The sequence below is a fragment of the Eschrichtius robustus genome, chromosome 8, assembly GCF_028021215.1.
Source record: "Eschrichtius robustus isolate mEscRob2 chromosome 8, mEscRob2.pri, whole genome shotgun sequence".
NCBI classification, from domain to species: Eukaryota; Metazoa; Chordata; class Mammalia; order Artiodactyla; family Eschrichtiidae; genus Eschrichtius; species Eschrichtius robustus.
The window spans coordinates 55,123,776-55,139,833 of NC_090831.1; the positions used below are offsets into that span (position 1 = coordinate 55,123,776).

General features: G+C 45.9%; 2 protein-coding genes across 6 annotated transcripts in view; one reads left to right on the top strand and one right to left on the bottom strand.

Annotated features, from left to right (window-relative positions):
* CDCA7L (cell division cycle associated 7 like) overlaps positions 1–10,870 on the top strand; it is a 50,881-nt gene extending 40,011 nt beyond the window's left edge. Inside the window, exons 1-9 of one of the 4 annotated variants that reach the window (XM_068550520.1) lie at positions 227–253; positions 564–698; positions 3,606–3,983; positions 5,394–5,465; positions 5,580–5,750; positions 6,507–6,632; positions 7,596–7,745; positions 8,766–8,902; positions 9,440–10,870. In XM_068550520.1, the coding sequence (XP_068406621.1) occupies positions 242–253; positions 564–698; positions 3,606–3,983; positions 5,394–5,465; positions 5,580–5,750; positions 6,507–6,632; positions 7,596–7,745; positions 8,766–8,902; positions 9,440–9,470 (1,212 nt within the window). In that variant the 5' untranslated portion in view covers positions 227–241 and the 3' untranslated portion in view covers positions 9,471–10,870. Of the gene's footprint in view, positions 1–226; positions 254–560; positions 699–3,605; positions 3,984–5,393; positions 5,466–5,579; positions 5,751–6,506; positions 6,633–7,376; positions 7,746–8,765; positions 8,903–9,439 lie in introns of those variants that run through there. The other 3 variants (XM_068550517.1, XM_068550518.1, XM_068550519.1) reach the window with 3 other exon arrangements.
* Positions 10,354–16,058, bottom strand: part of DNAH11 (dynein axonemal heavy chain 11) — a 324,223-nt gene continuing 318,518 nt past the window's right edge. For both annotated transcript variants that reach the window (XM_068550514.1, XM_068550516.1), the window contains 3 exons: positions 12,362–12,474; positions 11,758–11,898; positions 10,354–10,776 (listed from right to left, as the gene is read on the bottom strand). In XM_068550514.1, coding sequence (XP_068406615.1) covers positions 10,529–10,776; positions 11,758–11,898; positions 12,362–12,474 — 502 coding nt within the window. In that variant the 3' untranslated portion in view covers positions 10,354–10,528. The remainder of the gene's footprint in view (positions 10,777–11,757; positions 11,899–12,361; positions 12,475–16,058) is intronic.

Below are 16,058 nucleotides of genomic sequence, written 5' to 3' on the forward strand. Positions count from 1 at the left end.
GGAGGCGTGCTGTCTGTGACCCAGGCATCTCCCCTGGGAGGGGCCGGCTTGGGATGGCTGTTGGAAAGGAAGGCCAGTGTGGGGTGGAAGAGCCAGAGCCAGGCCTTCTCCTCCACGTGTTTTCTGTTCTGTGTGAACGCAGACGCTCCTGATGGCCCACCCCGGCGGGAGAAACTGAATTCCGTCAACCCTTACCGGGCACACCAGCTGATGGCGGCTGCGGCCATTCTGGTGTTTTGAAATGGTTCAATTTGTGGGTCTAACTTTCTGCAAACTATGGAAAATATGTATATATACGTGTGTTTTTATTGTGGTAAAGCCTACATAAAATTTACCATTTTAACCATTTTTAAGTGCAGTAAGTCCCAGTGTCCTGCCTGCAAGACTCTGAGTGGCCTTACTCACAGCGTCTCGAGGCCTTCACCATTATCGGTTTCCGGAATGTTTTCATCGTCTCACACAGAAACTCTGTACCCATTAAACAGTAACTCCCCTTGTCCCCAGCTCCTGCCAACCTCTGTTCTTTCTTTCTCCATGACATACGTGTGTTTTTAATTTAGCAGGATGTGCGTTTCCATTCCAAATACTTCACAGACGAGCTAAGAAGAATTTTTAGAGAGGACACTGACTCAGAGATGGAAGATTTTGAAGGATTTACGCAGAGTGATCTGAATGTTAACAGCGACCCAGAAGTGATGGTAATAATTATCAACGTGAGGGAGGGTGGGTTGTAATATTTTTAGTCCTGGTTCCGAATTGTATTGTTAACCTGTAAGAAGTCACTTTACACGTGAAAAGGTTTTACTTTTTCTTACATGTTCATCTTATACGCCAGTTAACAAAATACAAAGGTTTTACTTTTTCTTACGTGTCCATCTTCTAAGCCAGTTAGCTCAATGTAAACTTGGCTATTCTAAGGCGAATTCCTGGCTCACGAGTCCATTATTCTCTTAGAGAAAATCCAGTTGTCTTTCCTGGGTGCCTTTGGAGTCCAGGGGGATGTGTCCCAGGCGTCCCTTATTATCCTTATCAGAGAATTTATTTCAGACTTTTTTGAACCTCTTTTATCTGAAAAGAGGAGGGTCTGAGAGTAACAAGTTCCTGAAAGTCGTTTTCTGTTGTGCGCCAAGTAATGTTCTTAGGTTTGGAGTTAATCTGGCAAAAACTTAGCTGTGGTGCAAACCTAGAGTTTTGTCTGTGCATTCTTGATTTGGATCACGACGTGCTTTTTAATGATAAAGATGACCTGGGCTTGTCTGATTCCTAAGGGAAATCTGCCCTCAGCACTTTGCCGTCAAGAGACTTGTTGGTTGATCTCTCTTTATTCCATGTGTTCAGGCCAGTTGACTGCTGACCAGTATTTGAATCTCAGGGTAACTTTGAAGAACAGCCTTTGGATGTTTTTAAGGCATAAAAATGTTTTTTACTAACTGAAAAATAGCATACATTTATCTCAGAAAATCAATACACCACTTCCTTCTTTGGTATCAAGATAAGGGATAGAGAGGTTAAGCCTCATTACGTTCAGAAGCTCCCAAAGAAGCGCTCCTGGCGTGGAACCTGTGTAGGTGTTTAAATAAGCTGTAACCAGTAGGGTTGCTTTGTCCTTCACCTTTTCCTGGGGGGACTTAAGGCCTGAAAGCCTTAATGGTAGGCTGCCTTGCTCGATGGTGATTTTTTTCTGTGAATAGGAACACAGACCTGTGCCAACCTATCGGCCGCAGCCCCCGCCCCTTGGCTTTCTTTACAGAAGTTACTTGCATGGCAGTTCATGTGTTCTGGCCAGCAAGTCTCCAGTTTCTTGTCAGCAAGACACTGAGATCCTTCCAAACCCTGATGGGTATCATCTACTCTTAGTGACTTGTTTATCTTCTCTTCTTTAGCTAAGTAATGTTGGGATATTCAAAGAATTTGTGTTTCCAGCATGGGAAAGTGAATTACCCCCAGCGCCTTTTTTTGTTTGTTTTCTTCCAAGTCTGGACATTTAGGGAATGAATCGTGACATGTTACGTTGACTCTGATATAACTCATAGCTCAGGGCAGGTCCACCTGTACATTTATTTTGAAATTCAGTGAGAAAGCAAGCCTTGTTGCCTCCTCACCCAACCTCCTGCCCACCCTAGTGAGTAGTGGTGAGACCACCTTTTCGGCAATAGGGTATGACTCTACGTTGGTGTCTAGTGGTCTTCTAGCCAGACGTGAAACTGCCACAGCCGTGGTCCTGGCTCTCAGGTCTGAGTCTCCACTGGTGACCCTTTCCGTATTTCCGTCCTTTGTAGTACACTACTCCACGTCCTTGGTAAAGAGACGTGGGTTAGACGGCGATTATGATAAGTGAATAAAGCCAGTCAGGGGAGATAATTCCTCTGAAGTTCTCCAACAGTGTCTTCTAAAATAGATTCCTCTGCAGCCCACTGTTTGGAATTCCAAAGCTACGAATGTGGAGAGTTCAGGATATTAAAACAAATAGATAACTCAGTACAGTACAGTCTTATTTCTCTGCTTGGCTATTTGTGCATTGATACATACACCAAGGTTTGGAAGTTACCTGCTTTTTTTTTCCCCTCCCGCTGCTTTATTTTTCACTTGAGTCCAGCTGGAATTTGGGGAGGATGGTCACCGAGGAAGGAGCAGAGTCATTAACTGAATCCCAGGCTCCTCCTGGTACCGTTCTCAGCTCTCCTCACAACCCGAGTCCCTGACAGAGGTGCCCAGGCTAAACTGTCCAGCCTGTGGTCAAGGAAAGATGCCAGGCGACGACCTGGATCCCAATATTTAAACCCATCTCTGCCGTTGCTAAGAGTGCTTTGCATCTGAGATGTCACCTTGCTGTTGCCTTCCATTCTTACTGTGTTCTCACGTGTGAAACCAAGTTACGTTTTAATGCTAGAGACCTATGCCGAGTGGAGACTGAAAATTGAGGCTGAGAACTGCTTGAGCTGACTGAACAGGTGCCTGCAGCCGCCTGCAGAGCTGTCTGCCTGATTTCACCCCAGGGCGCTGCGGGTTACAGAAAGGGGAGGAGGCTTCCCTTGAGTGAGGACCCAACAGTGTCCTGGGGATGAGGTTCCGCCACTGACCCCGAGGGCAGGTCATCTGGCCTGCTCCTTGGTCACGTCACTGAAATGAAGTCAGCTCTCCTGTCCCTCTTACTCATGAGTTCTGTTCCAGCTAGTTAGGGCAGAATGGTATTTTATTTTTCACTTAGCACTCCACTGTTATCTGAGGATACCTCTGATGTCATGCACACCCTTTTCTTTGACTGTTCCCATATTCCTGGGCTCCCAGGTGTGCCAGCTTGGCTGGTCCACTGCGGAGGAGCCCACCTCGTCAGCGTTTGGCTTCCAGCTTGATGCTCTGAATAGGACACAGTCTGCCGGTGGGTGTGGCTGGGCCAGAGCGCGTAGTCGTCTGCTCTTTGATTTTGTTCATCTACAGACTACTTGCGCATTTAACTGAAGAGTTCAGAGGGAACTACCAATAGGAAGGGAGAGCTTTCAGCTATTCATTGTTTTCCTAAGATACTGTCAGAGTGGTTTTAAGTGTGTGTCTTTCTGAAGGTTTGTTTATAGGCACTGTCTTTGTTCTTTCTCTCATTTCATTAGCTCGTGGAGTCAGAGCTGAGTGATGATGGTAAAGCATCTTTCATGAGTGAGGAAGAGGAAGATGATGAAGAAGAAAAGGCTCCACCTAGAAGCAGCAGGCCGAGAAGAAGCAGTATTGGTCTTCGAGTAGCCTTTCAGTTCCCCACCAAGAAACCGGCAAAAAATGCCGATAAGAACAGTTCTCCTGAGCCGTTGTTTTCTGGCTCGCGCATACAGGACAGTAAGAATGGAATTCTTGGAAGAAAGACAAGCTGCAGACAGGGGAAGGAAAGGGAAGATTCTGCCTCTGAGTCTGAGGACGACTCCAGGGATGAGGGCCAGGAGAGCTCGGATGCCCTGCTGAAAAGGACCATGAACATCAAGGAGAACAAAGCCATGGTAAGGCCGCGCGGCCCGAGACCGCCACTGCTCGGGCTCCCAGGGCTGTGTCCCCACAGCCGCTGCTGCTTTGGCTTCTGTCAGGAAGTGTGCTCTGGGCATTGTGGGTTCTTTCTCTTTTCCTGGACCCCAAGCGGTTATCACCTGATTAGCTCTGGTTTGGGAACAGAGACTCCCGGGACCATTTTTAGCCCCCTCCACGGTGCCATGGGCTAAACGCCGTTTACTGTTGATCAAGTTACGTTGCAAATATGCAGTGGTATTTTACAGAGATGAGAGGGCCTGTTCCCAGCAGAAAGCAGCAATGTGTAACCGTGGGTGTCATGAAGCCTACTTTAGGAGTTGCTTTGTGCAGGTCAGGCAGGCAGCTTTCAACCTAGATGCTGTAGTGTCAAGTATCAGCTAAAGGAATGAAAGGGGTCTAGGTATTAAAAGGAACTGAGCGGTTTTGAATCACTTTAAAATGTTTTCACCAGAATAATTAATGGAACAAGGTGAAATCTTTGTGTTATTTGGTTTTTCTATATGTGGTCAGTAACTGTGGTTTCCTTCATAATTTTATATATACAGAATTTAAAAAAATCTTACCAATCATCATCACTTTTAGTATTTTGGTATATTTTTTTCTTTAATATTTTCTTTTAAAAAAGCATACTTTAATGATACTGTATATGCAGTCTTACTATATGTCTGATAAGTTGCTTAAGAAAATATAAAGCCTACTTTGGGGTATAATTTATCCAGAGACATACTTGTGCTCAGCTAAGAGAAATTGTTAGCGTTGTATCTCTCTGCATCTTTAAAATAAGAACTATGTTCATGATTTTTTAGTGACACCCATACCTCTGTGTAAGTCTAAAACTAAAAGGAATCCTAATTAAATTGTGTGATTGGCACGTTAATGCCTGTTATTTGGTGTTCTTAGGTGTTTATTTGGGAATATTTTCATAAATTATTTTTATTGATGAGAAATTAACCAACTTGGAGAATCAGTGTTTCGGAGCTCTGAATAACTGTCAGAATGATCTAGTTGGGCCTTTTCTGTTGTGAACACGATGAACCTTGATTCAGGTGGGCAAAATGATAGGTTCCAGGGTCACACTGCGAATTAGTGGTCCAGTCATGGTTCTAACCTCATGCTCCGGGCCTTGGGCCTTCCAGGACAGTTTTCATCGTGCCTTCTCCTTCTACATGAGGAACGGGAATAGATTTTATTCCTCTCATGCTATCAGCATCTCAGCTGCGTAGATAAAAATCTTTACATGTGAGGTTAAAAAAATAACAATTGCTGAGATCTTATGTAAACTACAAGTTTCTCATGGCTGCAAACTGGAAGACTTGTGGTAACGTGTTAGATGAAGTAGACTTGGCAATATTTATGTACGATCCTTTCTTTCTTCTGAACTTCAGCTCGCTCAGTTGTTGGCGGAATTGAACTCAATGCCAGATTTCTTCCCGGTCCGAACCCCAAACTCAGCTTCTGTAAGTGGAACTCCTTATATGTATTGATTCCAGTACTCGTGCACACAGTCGGTTGCTAGATGGCTTTCATTCCAGAAAGCAGCCAATTGTGTGTGTCTGTGCTCTCACCTGCAGAAGAAGAAAGCAGTGAGGCGGGCCTTCTCAGAGGGACAGATCACACGGCGCACCAACCCGGCCCGGAGTGCACGGCCTCCCGAGAAGTTCGCCCTGGAGAACTTCACCGTGTCGGCCGCCAAGTTCGCAGAAGAGTTTTACAGTTTCAGAAGAAGGAAGACAACGAGCGGGGTATTTTCTGACTATAATGAACCAATGCTTCTTTGTCTAAGCCAGTGGTCCTCGCACGTGAGCGTTCGTCACAGCCCTCCGGGGCTCACTGAGAGCGCTGAGGTTCTGACTCGGTAGGTCTGCAGCAGCTGAGAAGTTGCATTTCAGCCAAGTTCCCAGATGCTGTGGGTACTCCTGGGACAGCACTCAGAAAAGAACCCTGGGCCCAAGCTTGCGCTTGGTCTAAGCTGTAGGCCATGCAGAGGGTCCTTCCTCTAACCCGAGCAGTGGTTAGGACCCCAGCTTCATCTCCAGTGGAGGCTGTAAAGGCCTGATAACGGCTGCGGGTGGCTTCGTGGTTTTGCTTGTGGGCAAGTACAGTGATGTCTCTGGTCTTCCTGTTCAGGAATGGGGAGTTTGGAGTGCTTTCTGTCTAGAGCAAGACACTTTGGACCCTTCCTGTTTGTGGCTTTGGCTGTTCAGTGTGGGTCACTTCCGTGGCCTCACAGAGCTTCTTGCAGCAGGTGACCATTCATTGGTCAGGGAAACCCTGAGCTTCTGGTTTATCGTTCGGTGTCACCTTGCTATCAGGGAAGCTTGGCACTAAGGATAGGAACTCAGCAAATGACTAAAATGTATGAGTGATTTCAGGGAACCAGAAGAGGGACATAGTTAACATTCATGGTCCTAGAGCTCTGAGGAGTCTGAAACTTCTAAATTTTTTTTTAAATCGCCCAAACCATCTAATGCCCAGCTCTGCTTTGGCTCGTTCTGCAGGGGAGATGCCAGGGATATCGCCGCCGCCGCTGTGTATCTTCTTTTCGGCCAGTGGAGGACATCACTGAAGAGGACTTGGAGAATGTGGCCATAACTGTTCGAGATAAAATCTACGATAAAGTTCTGGTAAAGTATATCTGATGAATAATTCACATGATCGTCACTTATACTGGGAGTCCCAGGCACTGGTATTTGAAATCCTGCCTTGTTTTAAACTGTGTCTGGGCTGACGCACTTGTGCCGTCTCCCCAGGGCACAGAGGTGGGCTCCGAGTCGGAGCAGCTGTAACTGGGGAAGGGGAGACGGCTTAGTGCAGTAATTCTAAGCAGGAGACGGGTCTCTCTGGGGGATGCATATTATCTGTGGGGGAGGCAGGGCTGTAGTCTGGAAAAGCACAGTTGTAATTGTTATATTTTAAGTAGTTTTTATGTTTTAAACGTTGAAAAAAATAATACGCTTTTATAACCAACCGAAATATATTTCCAATATATTATTAACACGTATTGAAAACGTATGTATGATATATATCTTATATAACCGATAGCAACTAAAGTTTGATAGAATATCTTTCTTTGGTAGGTAGGAAATGTGTTAAATTTTTTTAAAATGGTAATGTAGAGGATGTCTTTGTGTTGTTCTGCATCCTTCTTAGATAATGGGACAGTGTCTTAAATGCTGTTAAAAGGTTTTCAATTTAATTGCCGGTGTTTTCAAACCAGGAGGTTTTATCCTGAACATAACCGGATTGCTGGGAACTGGGTGGGCGCCGTGTGATGCTGCCCGGGGCTCACCATCACTGTCTCCTGTCACCCCTGTGGGCTCTGGTCTCTCCCGTCATTTCTGTCCAGCTGATCATTTCATTTCTTCCAGGCTCCCTGCTCAGTCTCCTCTGCCCTAAGAGGCTTCTCTGGCCCCAGAACTAAAAGTGCTTACAGGCTACTGGAGAGTGCCAGTGTTTGTACCAGAGAAACAGCACTGCTCGATGCTCGGGGAGAGGCAGGGCGGCTTCGTGCACTTGGGATGTCCGTGTGGCCTCCTGGGCCCCGCCCTCTGAATCCCATGTTCACCACTCACCGCCTTCCGCCTCAGGGTAACACTTGCCACCAGTGTCGGCAGAAGACCACTGACACCAAGACGGTGTGTCGGAACCAGAGCTGCGGCGGGGTGCGAGGACAGTTTTGTGGGCCTTGCCTGCGGAATCGCTACGGGGAGGACGTGAGATCGGCGCTGCTGGACCCGGTAGGTACAGTGCTCGCCTTGGCCTGAGTTGTATCGGTGAGGGGAGCGAGCTGAGGACGGGGCCCCTGGGCCCTCTGTCGGGTACCTGTAGCTGCAGAGCTCTGCGTTTTGTAGACCCCCTCACCACCCTCCTTTCATTCTGCCTCTTGAGACTGGCAGCAATGAAAAGTAGAGTTTCCTGCCCTACAGCTAGGACTGGACAAGAGAGTGCGTTGCGCTTTCCAGGGTCAGAGGCAAGCTTTCTTAGAGTTAGGGTTTGTACAGGCGAGCCTGTGTCCCTTTCCTCCAGCAGCGTCCTTTACCTTGGATTTGCCGGGGCCAGGCCCAGGGGGTGGGTATACCGCGGTGTAGGGTGCTTTCTGTGCGCACCTGCACTGCTCTGAGATTTCATGTCTGTTAGTGCAGTTTATTTCAGTTGTTATTCTTTTAGCCTCCCAACCCCTTGGTTCTCTCTGTAAAATGAGATAATACATAGTATGATGGTTAGTGTGTATGCCCTTGAACCTGGGCAGTCTGGCTCCAGCGTCTGTGCTCTTAACCACTGCAAGACCTCTTATATGCAGCAGTCATGGGGGTAAGTAGACTGTCCCTAGTTTGCAAGTGAATGTAAACTGCTACTCAGGCTGAGTGATGTGAGAAACCCTATGCTCTCAGAAGCAGGGCCGACTTCCTGGGCGTGTGACCTGTGAAGTTGTAAGGGGCCCTGCACTTGCTCTGATACCTGAAATTCTCCAGAATTTTTTGAACATATGTCTACTAATTATGCACCTGGTCCTGTTTAAAACCAACACGTTTCAGTGTTTCTGCATGCGTGATCTGGGGTGATCAACCTTTCTGGACCTTTTTGAAACATGCGAGAGGAAGGAGACATTCGTACATGTCACAGGGTGAAGGATTATCTGAAGAGTCTCACGTGATTAAAGATTGGTGGCGAGGCTGAGTGATCCAGGCTCAATCAGAAGCTGATCTTGCGGGAGCCTGTTGATAACGGGGGCATTTCTGCTGCCATTGCTTCCCTAGGGTTGGATGTGTCCTCCCTGCCGGGGCATCTGCAATTGCAGTTACTGTCGGAAGCGTGATGGTCGCTGTGCCACAGGCATCCTCATTCATCTGGCCAAGTTTTACGGTTATAATAACGTTAAGGAATATCTGGAGAGGTAAGCCTCACAAATCAAAAACAAACAAACAGAGGTTGTAATTCCCGGGTGCAGCAGGGGAGACCCTCTAGGCAGGTACTGGGGTTGCCTTGTTTCAGTCTGATTCTTAGACACCACCTCCAGTGCCAGTCATCCTGTATCTGTTTGCATTGGGCAAGCTCGGGACTGGTATTTTCCCTATCAATCATCGGGAAGTTCCCCCTTTGCTAGAATTTCCCCCTGATTGCCTCGGACAGTAAAGAGTCTACAAGGCAGGCTGAGAGAAAGCTGCGAAGGCCCGAGGAGAGGGCACTAAAGAGAGGGGAGGCTTGGCCCGTGTGCACTCGGACGAGGAGGCTGCATGTAGAGACGCGGGAGTCAGGCGAGTCCCCCCGGGGGCCGGCCTGCACCGCTGTGCGTGCGTGAGGAGTCGGGCCTGAGCTGGTGACAGGAGAGCAGGTTCGGGCTTGGTATACTCCAGGGGATGGTTGAGCCTCTAACCTAGGATGCCGCTGTGCTTTTGCCTCCGTCCCACTAATGCTTCCCATTTTTTCTCAGCTTACAAAAGCAGCTGGTAAAAGACAATTAAGAGAAGAACCAGCCAGCTCACCATGGAGGACTCCCAACAAGACATGCCGTTTGTGCCTAAGATTTCTTATGGTTGTGTTTGTTTGTATACAGAAATTCTTTGTAGATCTGAATACTACTATTTTTTTTTTTAAAAGATTGTTTATATACTTCAAAAGATTTCTCAGGAAGACGAGAGAGGAATCGATATACCTGTTTACGCAGGCCTGTTTGTTTAGAGGTTGAATTGTTAAAAGCATCTGCAGCTGATTAAAAAAAACCATAGTTTAAATGGGGTAGAGTTACCCCAGAGGAAACATTGTGTAAGCAGCTCTTGCCTTTGTTGCCTTGATCTTTTACCTCCCAAACCAGTCCCTGGAGGCCAGCTTGTGACAGGGGTTACATCCCCTTTAAGTTTACCTTCTCACAAGTGACCGCAGTTCAAACCACATAGTTTACAAGGTGCAATTACCTGTAGCTCTTGAGTTTTATTTTTGTTAACACTTGAACAAAAAAGCGGCCTGTCAGTCACATTCGGGACACTGGAGGGCTGCTGGCCGGCAGAAGCGGCTGCCTGGGGCCGGTGGCTTCTATCTATCTATCTTTTAAAAGAAGAATATAAAGGCTAATACTTTTTAGAGGAGATTTTGTTTCTGTACGAGAACTAGGCTCCCACATGTATGGACCGGGAGACTTGCAACCATCTTGTTTTTGAGGTTCAATGGAACTTTGATGAAAATGTGATCTATACTGTACTCTTTTGTGTTGCAGGAAGGGGGAGGCCAGGGTCCTGGGGAGAGCTAAAAATGAACAGATTTTCAGCAGGGTTCCCATCTTTTTTTCTACATTTGCTTCGTTTTGTCCCCCTTCTCTACTTCTCAGACATGATGGTGTGTGTTTGTTTGTTTAAAAACAAACAAACAAACAACGAATGCACCTTTTAAGTAAGTTACTTACTTAAAAGGTACAGGAGCTGGACTCTGTTTTATGCCTCTCGGTAGAATAAACGACCGTGCGGGAACAAGGACATCTCCGCGGTGCGCCGGCGAGAGGAGTAGAAGCCCCTCTGCAAGGGCCGTGTTACGCCTCCAGCAGGAGGGCCACGCCTGCCAGGACCCATTTGGCCGCCTTTTCTTTGCTCTTCAACCTGAAGGTCCAGACCCAGTTGGGGCCCCTCGTTTTGGTTTTGTACACAGGGCACTCGTAGGTGTGTTTGGTTTCCTGTCTGTCCGCGGGTATGGCTTTTGCAAAGATGACTGGCATTGCAGACCTTAACTCCTTGAGGTGGGCGTCCACGATGGCTCCTGATTGGCTGTCCCATCTGGCACCTACAGCATAAACCCAAGGGTTACAACCGTGCTTTATGTTGGTACTGAGCCTCTATTTGTTGTAGGCAATAAACGTTCCAGTTTTGTCACTTCACTCCTCGTCAGTGGCTTCCTTAGCGAGCTGGCCCATGACTGAGATGGGAGGGAGATGAAGGTACTTGCTGCCCAGGGGCCACGCATACACTGTAAGCAGAGACGCTTGCTCCTGTGCTAATGCCTGAACTCTCCTTAATTTGAATTTAAAAGGTGTAAAACGTACTTACTTACATGAAAACAAGCAGATTCCGTGAGAGAGAATCCAGATGCAGTAAAGCAAACTAGTTTGTCCTTCCTTTAAAACAGTGAATCTGCATGCTTATGGACAGTATAAGACGTGTCCAATTCACCACATTCCCTCCCCACTGCACCTTTTTTTCTTCGTCTAAGTTCAGGTCACTTGTTTATACCACCTACCCTGCCTTTAAAGCACGTGCCACAAGTGTTAAAAAGGAGCATCTTGGCAGAGACTTGGAAAGCATTTCTCCAAGTGCCCTTTAAGGTAAGAGGAAGTGTTCTACAAGATAAGATAAGATAAATGCATGAGTGAATAAATTTGGAAAATACTGCATATTCTACTCCTTCGCCCAGAGATTCACAATACGCATTGGCATCTTACAGGCTTAGAGAAATCTGGTATTTTACTGCAAGGGTGAAGTTAACAGTTTTTTTAAAAGGAGAAGAAAGATTTTTACACTGATGAAAAAGCAAAGTACATTCAGTGTATAGGTCTTTAAGTGATAGCCATGGCCTTAGAATTTGGCTGACATTGGACACACAGCCTATCTCAGCATTTAAATTGTTTGAAAGCCGGAAACGAGGTAAATAACCACCAGTGTGAGTGAGTGCTGAGAAATGGAATAAGCAAAGGACAAATACCAACCTGAAGCTGAGTGAGAAAGGTTCTAACTGCGGTAACCCTACACGCACTCTGGGACATCGTACCTTCCATGAGGAGCCCGTGGAGGTATGCGCCTTCCCTGGGGGGGTGCCCATAATCCTCCTTCGTTTTTTTGGTAACGTCAACAGTCAAGCACGTTTTATCCAGTGGCCACTCGTGTTTTCGAGCCGTGGTCTGCATGATTGCTTTGGGAGGAGGACAGACAGACAGGACTGGAGTAGGATAAAGCCATAGACAGGAGGGTCCCGGGAGCCACCCGTACAAGCTGAGCATCTCCCTGAGTGAGGCGTGCTTTGGCCCCACAGCGTGTTCTTGGCCATTTCCACGTGGCTGCAGTAGAGCAGGGGTGGGAAACGAAGGCCTGCAGGACCACCTCCCTGCTTTGGTGGATGGAGTTTTACTGGAACAGCTATACCCATTTGGCTTATGCTCTGCCGTGCCAGAGTGGAACTGATGTGAGAGACCGGCAGCCCGTGACGGAAAACGTTCACGGGGTGAATGAACCCCATCCCACCTCTCTTGGCTGCTCCTGTCTTGCCTGGCATTTTGTTTCCTCTGTAGTGGGCAGGGCTGGGGTGAAGCGAGGTTGGGGTGCTGCTGGGGGCGTGACTCTGTCAGCATCAGGGGCTGCCCTGCCCCAGCCCTTACCAGTTAAGAAGGACTGAGGGTTGAAGAAGCCAGAAAGCCACACCACAGCCGGAAGGGCGAGATCTCGTGTCCAGGTATCCAGTTCCCGACATCGCAAGAGGAGGTCGTTAAACCTGGTGAGTGGAAGGTGAGAAGAAACAGACTTGCTTTTCGGTAATAAAGGTTTTCAGTAAGACTAGAGCCCGTGGCGGGGGCGATAGGGGTGAAGGGTGGTGGTAGAGAGGTCCACAGCTGATAAACCAGTGAAATCGTTACCTGATGATTTGCAGAACACTGTCCCTTTAAAGGGCTAGATTCTATGTCCCGCTGAGACTGGGGACAAGACACCCTGGGAAATGTGACCCAAAAATTCACCTCCGTTTATTCAACCACTATTTTATTTAGATCGTCCCAGTGATACGTGGTGACACTACACAGGTGATCTGTGTATGATCCGGGCTGACAATACGCCAACACGGAGGTGCACAGGGACAAACGGGAAAGAGCACCCTGGTGTGTCTAAGGATGGCGAGGGGAAGGCTGCAATGACTGTTATAAGACCAGAGTTGCCAGGAAAGGCAGGGGCAGTAAAACGTGGCATTAGCCTTCCCACATGCAGTAATTTCCTGAAAGCGGGAAAGGAAAGGCTATTAAGGGAACCAACCATCTTGCATCCATCCAGAGCCTGTGGTGTGAGAAAGTGCTCTTTTACACAGGTTCTCTCGTCCCGTGGGCACGGCAATTAGGCCAGGTAGGAAGTATCTAAAATTTACCTGTGAGGAAGCCAGCTCACAGAAGCTAAGAAAAAAATGAACTTTCATAAAATGAGGAGATACTGAAATGTAGGTTGAAGGGCTGCTAAAATCAGTAGGGAAGTGGAGCGCAGAGAGAAGAGCCCAGGGAAAAAGGCAGCAAAGCAGTTAGTTCTCCAGGGTGAGGGCCACACCAGGTAGCACTGACACTTCCTGGGACCTTGTTTCGTTCGGGGTTGCCAAGGAAGCAGGGTTAAGTGAGAAATCATCCCGACAGACCACCACTTGGAGGAAACGTCTGTCTGAGATTGGGCCATGAAGGAGGAAAGGCTTTTAAACGTTCACATTTAAACTTGGGTCACGAGGAAAATTCCTGCCAGGTTAGAACATGGTCCTGGGCCTTGCCCCATATATTAAATTCTTTCAAATGGCTGGTTTTAGGGAAAACATACTTGATGATAGATCCCACAAAGAAGAACGGCAAAGAACAGGAAAAGCAAGGATAGAAAGAAGACTTTTTACCTCAAAATACCGTCACAGGAGGATAAACATTGCAGCAACAAGTTTTTCTAAAAATGAGTGATTGATTGTAGAACAAGATTATGCATTAAATAGGTAAGGTAAGAAAGAGTGAGGAAATTAAGTTGGAAAAATCTCAGAAAAGACAATTACAGAAATGAAAGCACAAAGTAAGCAGCGTAAGGCAGAATAGTAGATAAAAGCAAAATGAAATGGAAATGACGAGTTAAAGAGTTGGAGTAGAAATAGGACGAATGCTGAATGAAACAGCACACATTTAGTAATACAGTTCTAGAAAACGTGAGTTTTCCTAAGTTACAAATTTGAATCATTATAATCAGGGACATATGTTGCAAGAAAATATGACACATAATAATCAACACTAAGATATATCTTAATGTAGACTGGAGACAGAGAATCCTCCGGACAGCCAGGAAAAAACACGGAGTCTTATATATAAAGGGGGAAAAAAATTTTGTTAGCTTCAGACACCTCCACAGCAGCATTTAATCAGAGAACAGAACGATGCCTACAAAGTCCTCTGACAACGAATGGGCTAAATTACTTTTATAACCAGCCAAACTGTTATTTGAGTAGGAAGACAACTGATTATATGGCCTGAAAAACCACCCGCAAATCCAATAAACAGGAAGGTAGAGAACCCAAAGAATAAAAATAAGAGGAATCTGAAATCAAGACTTAATACACATGTTTAAACTTGAGAAAGAAAAAGGGTGGCAGTCATAAAAAGAAAATTACAAAACTAGGTCAGGTACTTTCCCCTCCCCTCAAAATAAGCAACATGAAACTAAAAATTGATTTTGGACAGTGACATTTTTAAAATTCAGGGGAGAAACAGTAGACAAGAGAACAGGAGACAATTGAAGATATAATGAAGATCAGCCAGAACTGACAGACTCAACCAGAACACACAGAGGGACGCACGGATGGAACATAACGAGAGTTCAGGCAGATGAAGAGAATGGGAAGGGCAATATTTGGAGAAAGAAGGGCTAAGAATTTTACAGGGTAGAAACAACCGTGGCCTCCCATTTGTAACAGCACACAGTACCAAGTAAGATGCATTTTTAAAAGACCACACCTAAATACAGCAGTAAAAATTGCAGAGCATTGATAACAGAATATTAACACATTAAGGGTCAAGAGAAAAAAATCTTAAAAACCTCCCAGAGACAGTAACTTAGTTGTGAAGGAATGACAAGTATTTATGAATAAGACTCACCAGCCGCAGTAAACGCCGGAAGACAATGCAGTTATAACACAAGTTCTGAGAGAAAATAATCGTATCTAGAATTCTACATACAGGTAAACCATTAATCAAGAGTGAGAGGGCAGTAAAGAGAATTCAGACACAATACCATCTACTCCCCACCACGTACACTGAAAGCCTGCTGTGTACTTCCTCCTTTAGGGCAATGAAGAGGGGATCCAGGACGGAGGAGCCCCGGGTGAGGTGCGCAAAGCATCCACGCTGCTGCTGGTTGCTGTTTCAGTGATGAAGGGTGGCATTTTTGCCTTCTGTGACTGAAGGTTCCAGAGAAAATCTGACTCAAGTCATGCTTGATTCAGCAGCTCAGAGAACCTCAAGCCCAGTTTTTTTCCTTTCCTCTGCCTTTTTCAGTGCTGACTACATGGCCCCAATGTGGCCTGAACTTTACTTCCTGAATTTGTGCCAACTGGAAAGGGGCTCACTTTTATTTTAGGATTAAAAGTAAATAGGACCCTGTGCCAAAGGTGTAAAAGATGAGAAAGAAAAGAAAGATACAACAGAAATACCTAAGTTTTGCAAACATCTCTCAGGGAACATCGCTTTGGTGGCTATAATGCAGCAGGGCAATTCTTAACCATATCTATGGCTGATGGCATGGTCTCTGGATATGCTGTTTGTGGTGAGAAAAAAACGTAGGTGGCTGGGCTTTAAAATAAGTCATCTGACATGACTTTTGAAAGTGCATAGTAGCTGAACTATGACAAATCTGTACAGGTGACACAGGTAAAATAAATTATAATGTTGTATACTTGTAACATTATTTTTCTGAATGATCTATATTCCATACCACAACAGTCTTATAACTGCATTTTCTCAAACACATGTCAAATTCACCACAGGCCATCTTTGCAAATGACCTTGACAAAAGCATCCTAAAAACATTCCCAAGGGACAGTCTGTCAACAGCAAAAATAAGTCTTGAAAGGTCTTTTTTTCTTGAAATTATAGAATCTCATGACAAAAGTTTAAATGGTTTTACTTCTACTTGTCATGTATACAAATTACTTATCTATAAATCACTTATATAGAAGAATTAATACTTGGATTGTCTTGGGAGAAACATGAAATCTGTCTCAGTCGTCTGTCAAGTGGAGATATTAATACCAGTTCTACCCAAATCATTTGGGTTAGGAGAGCTTATTTGGAAATCAAAGTA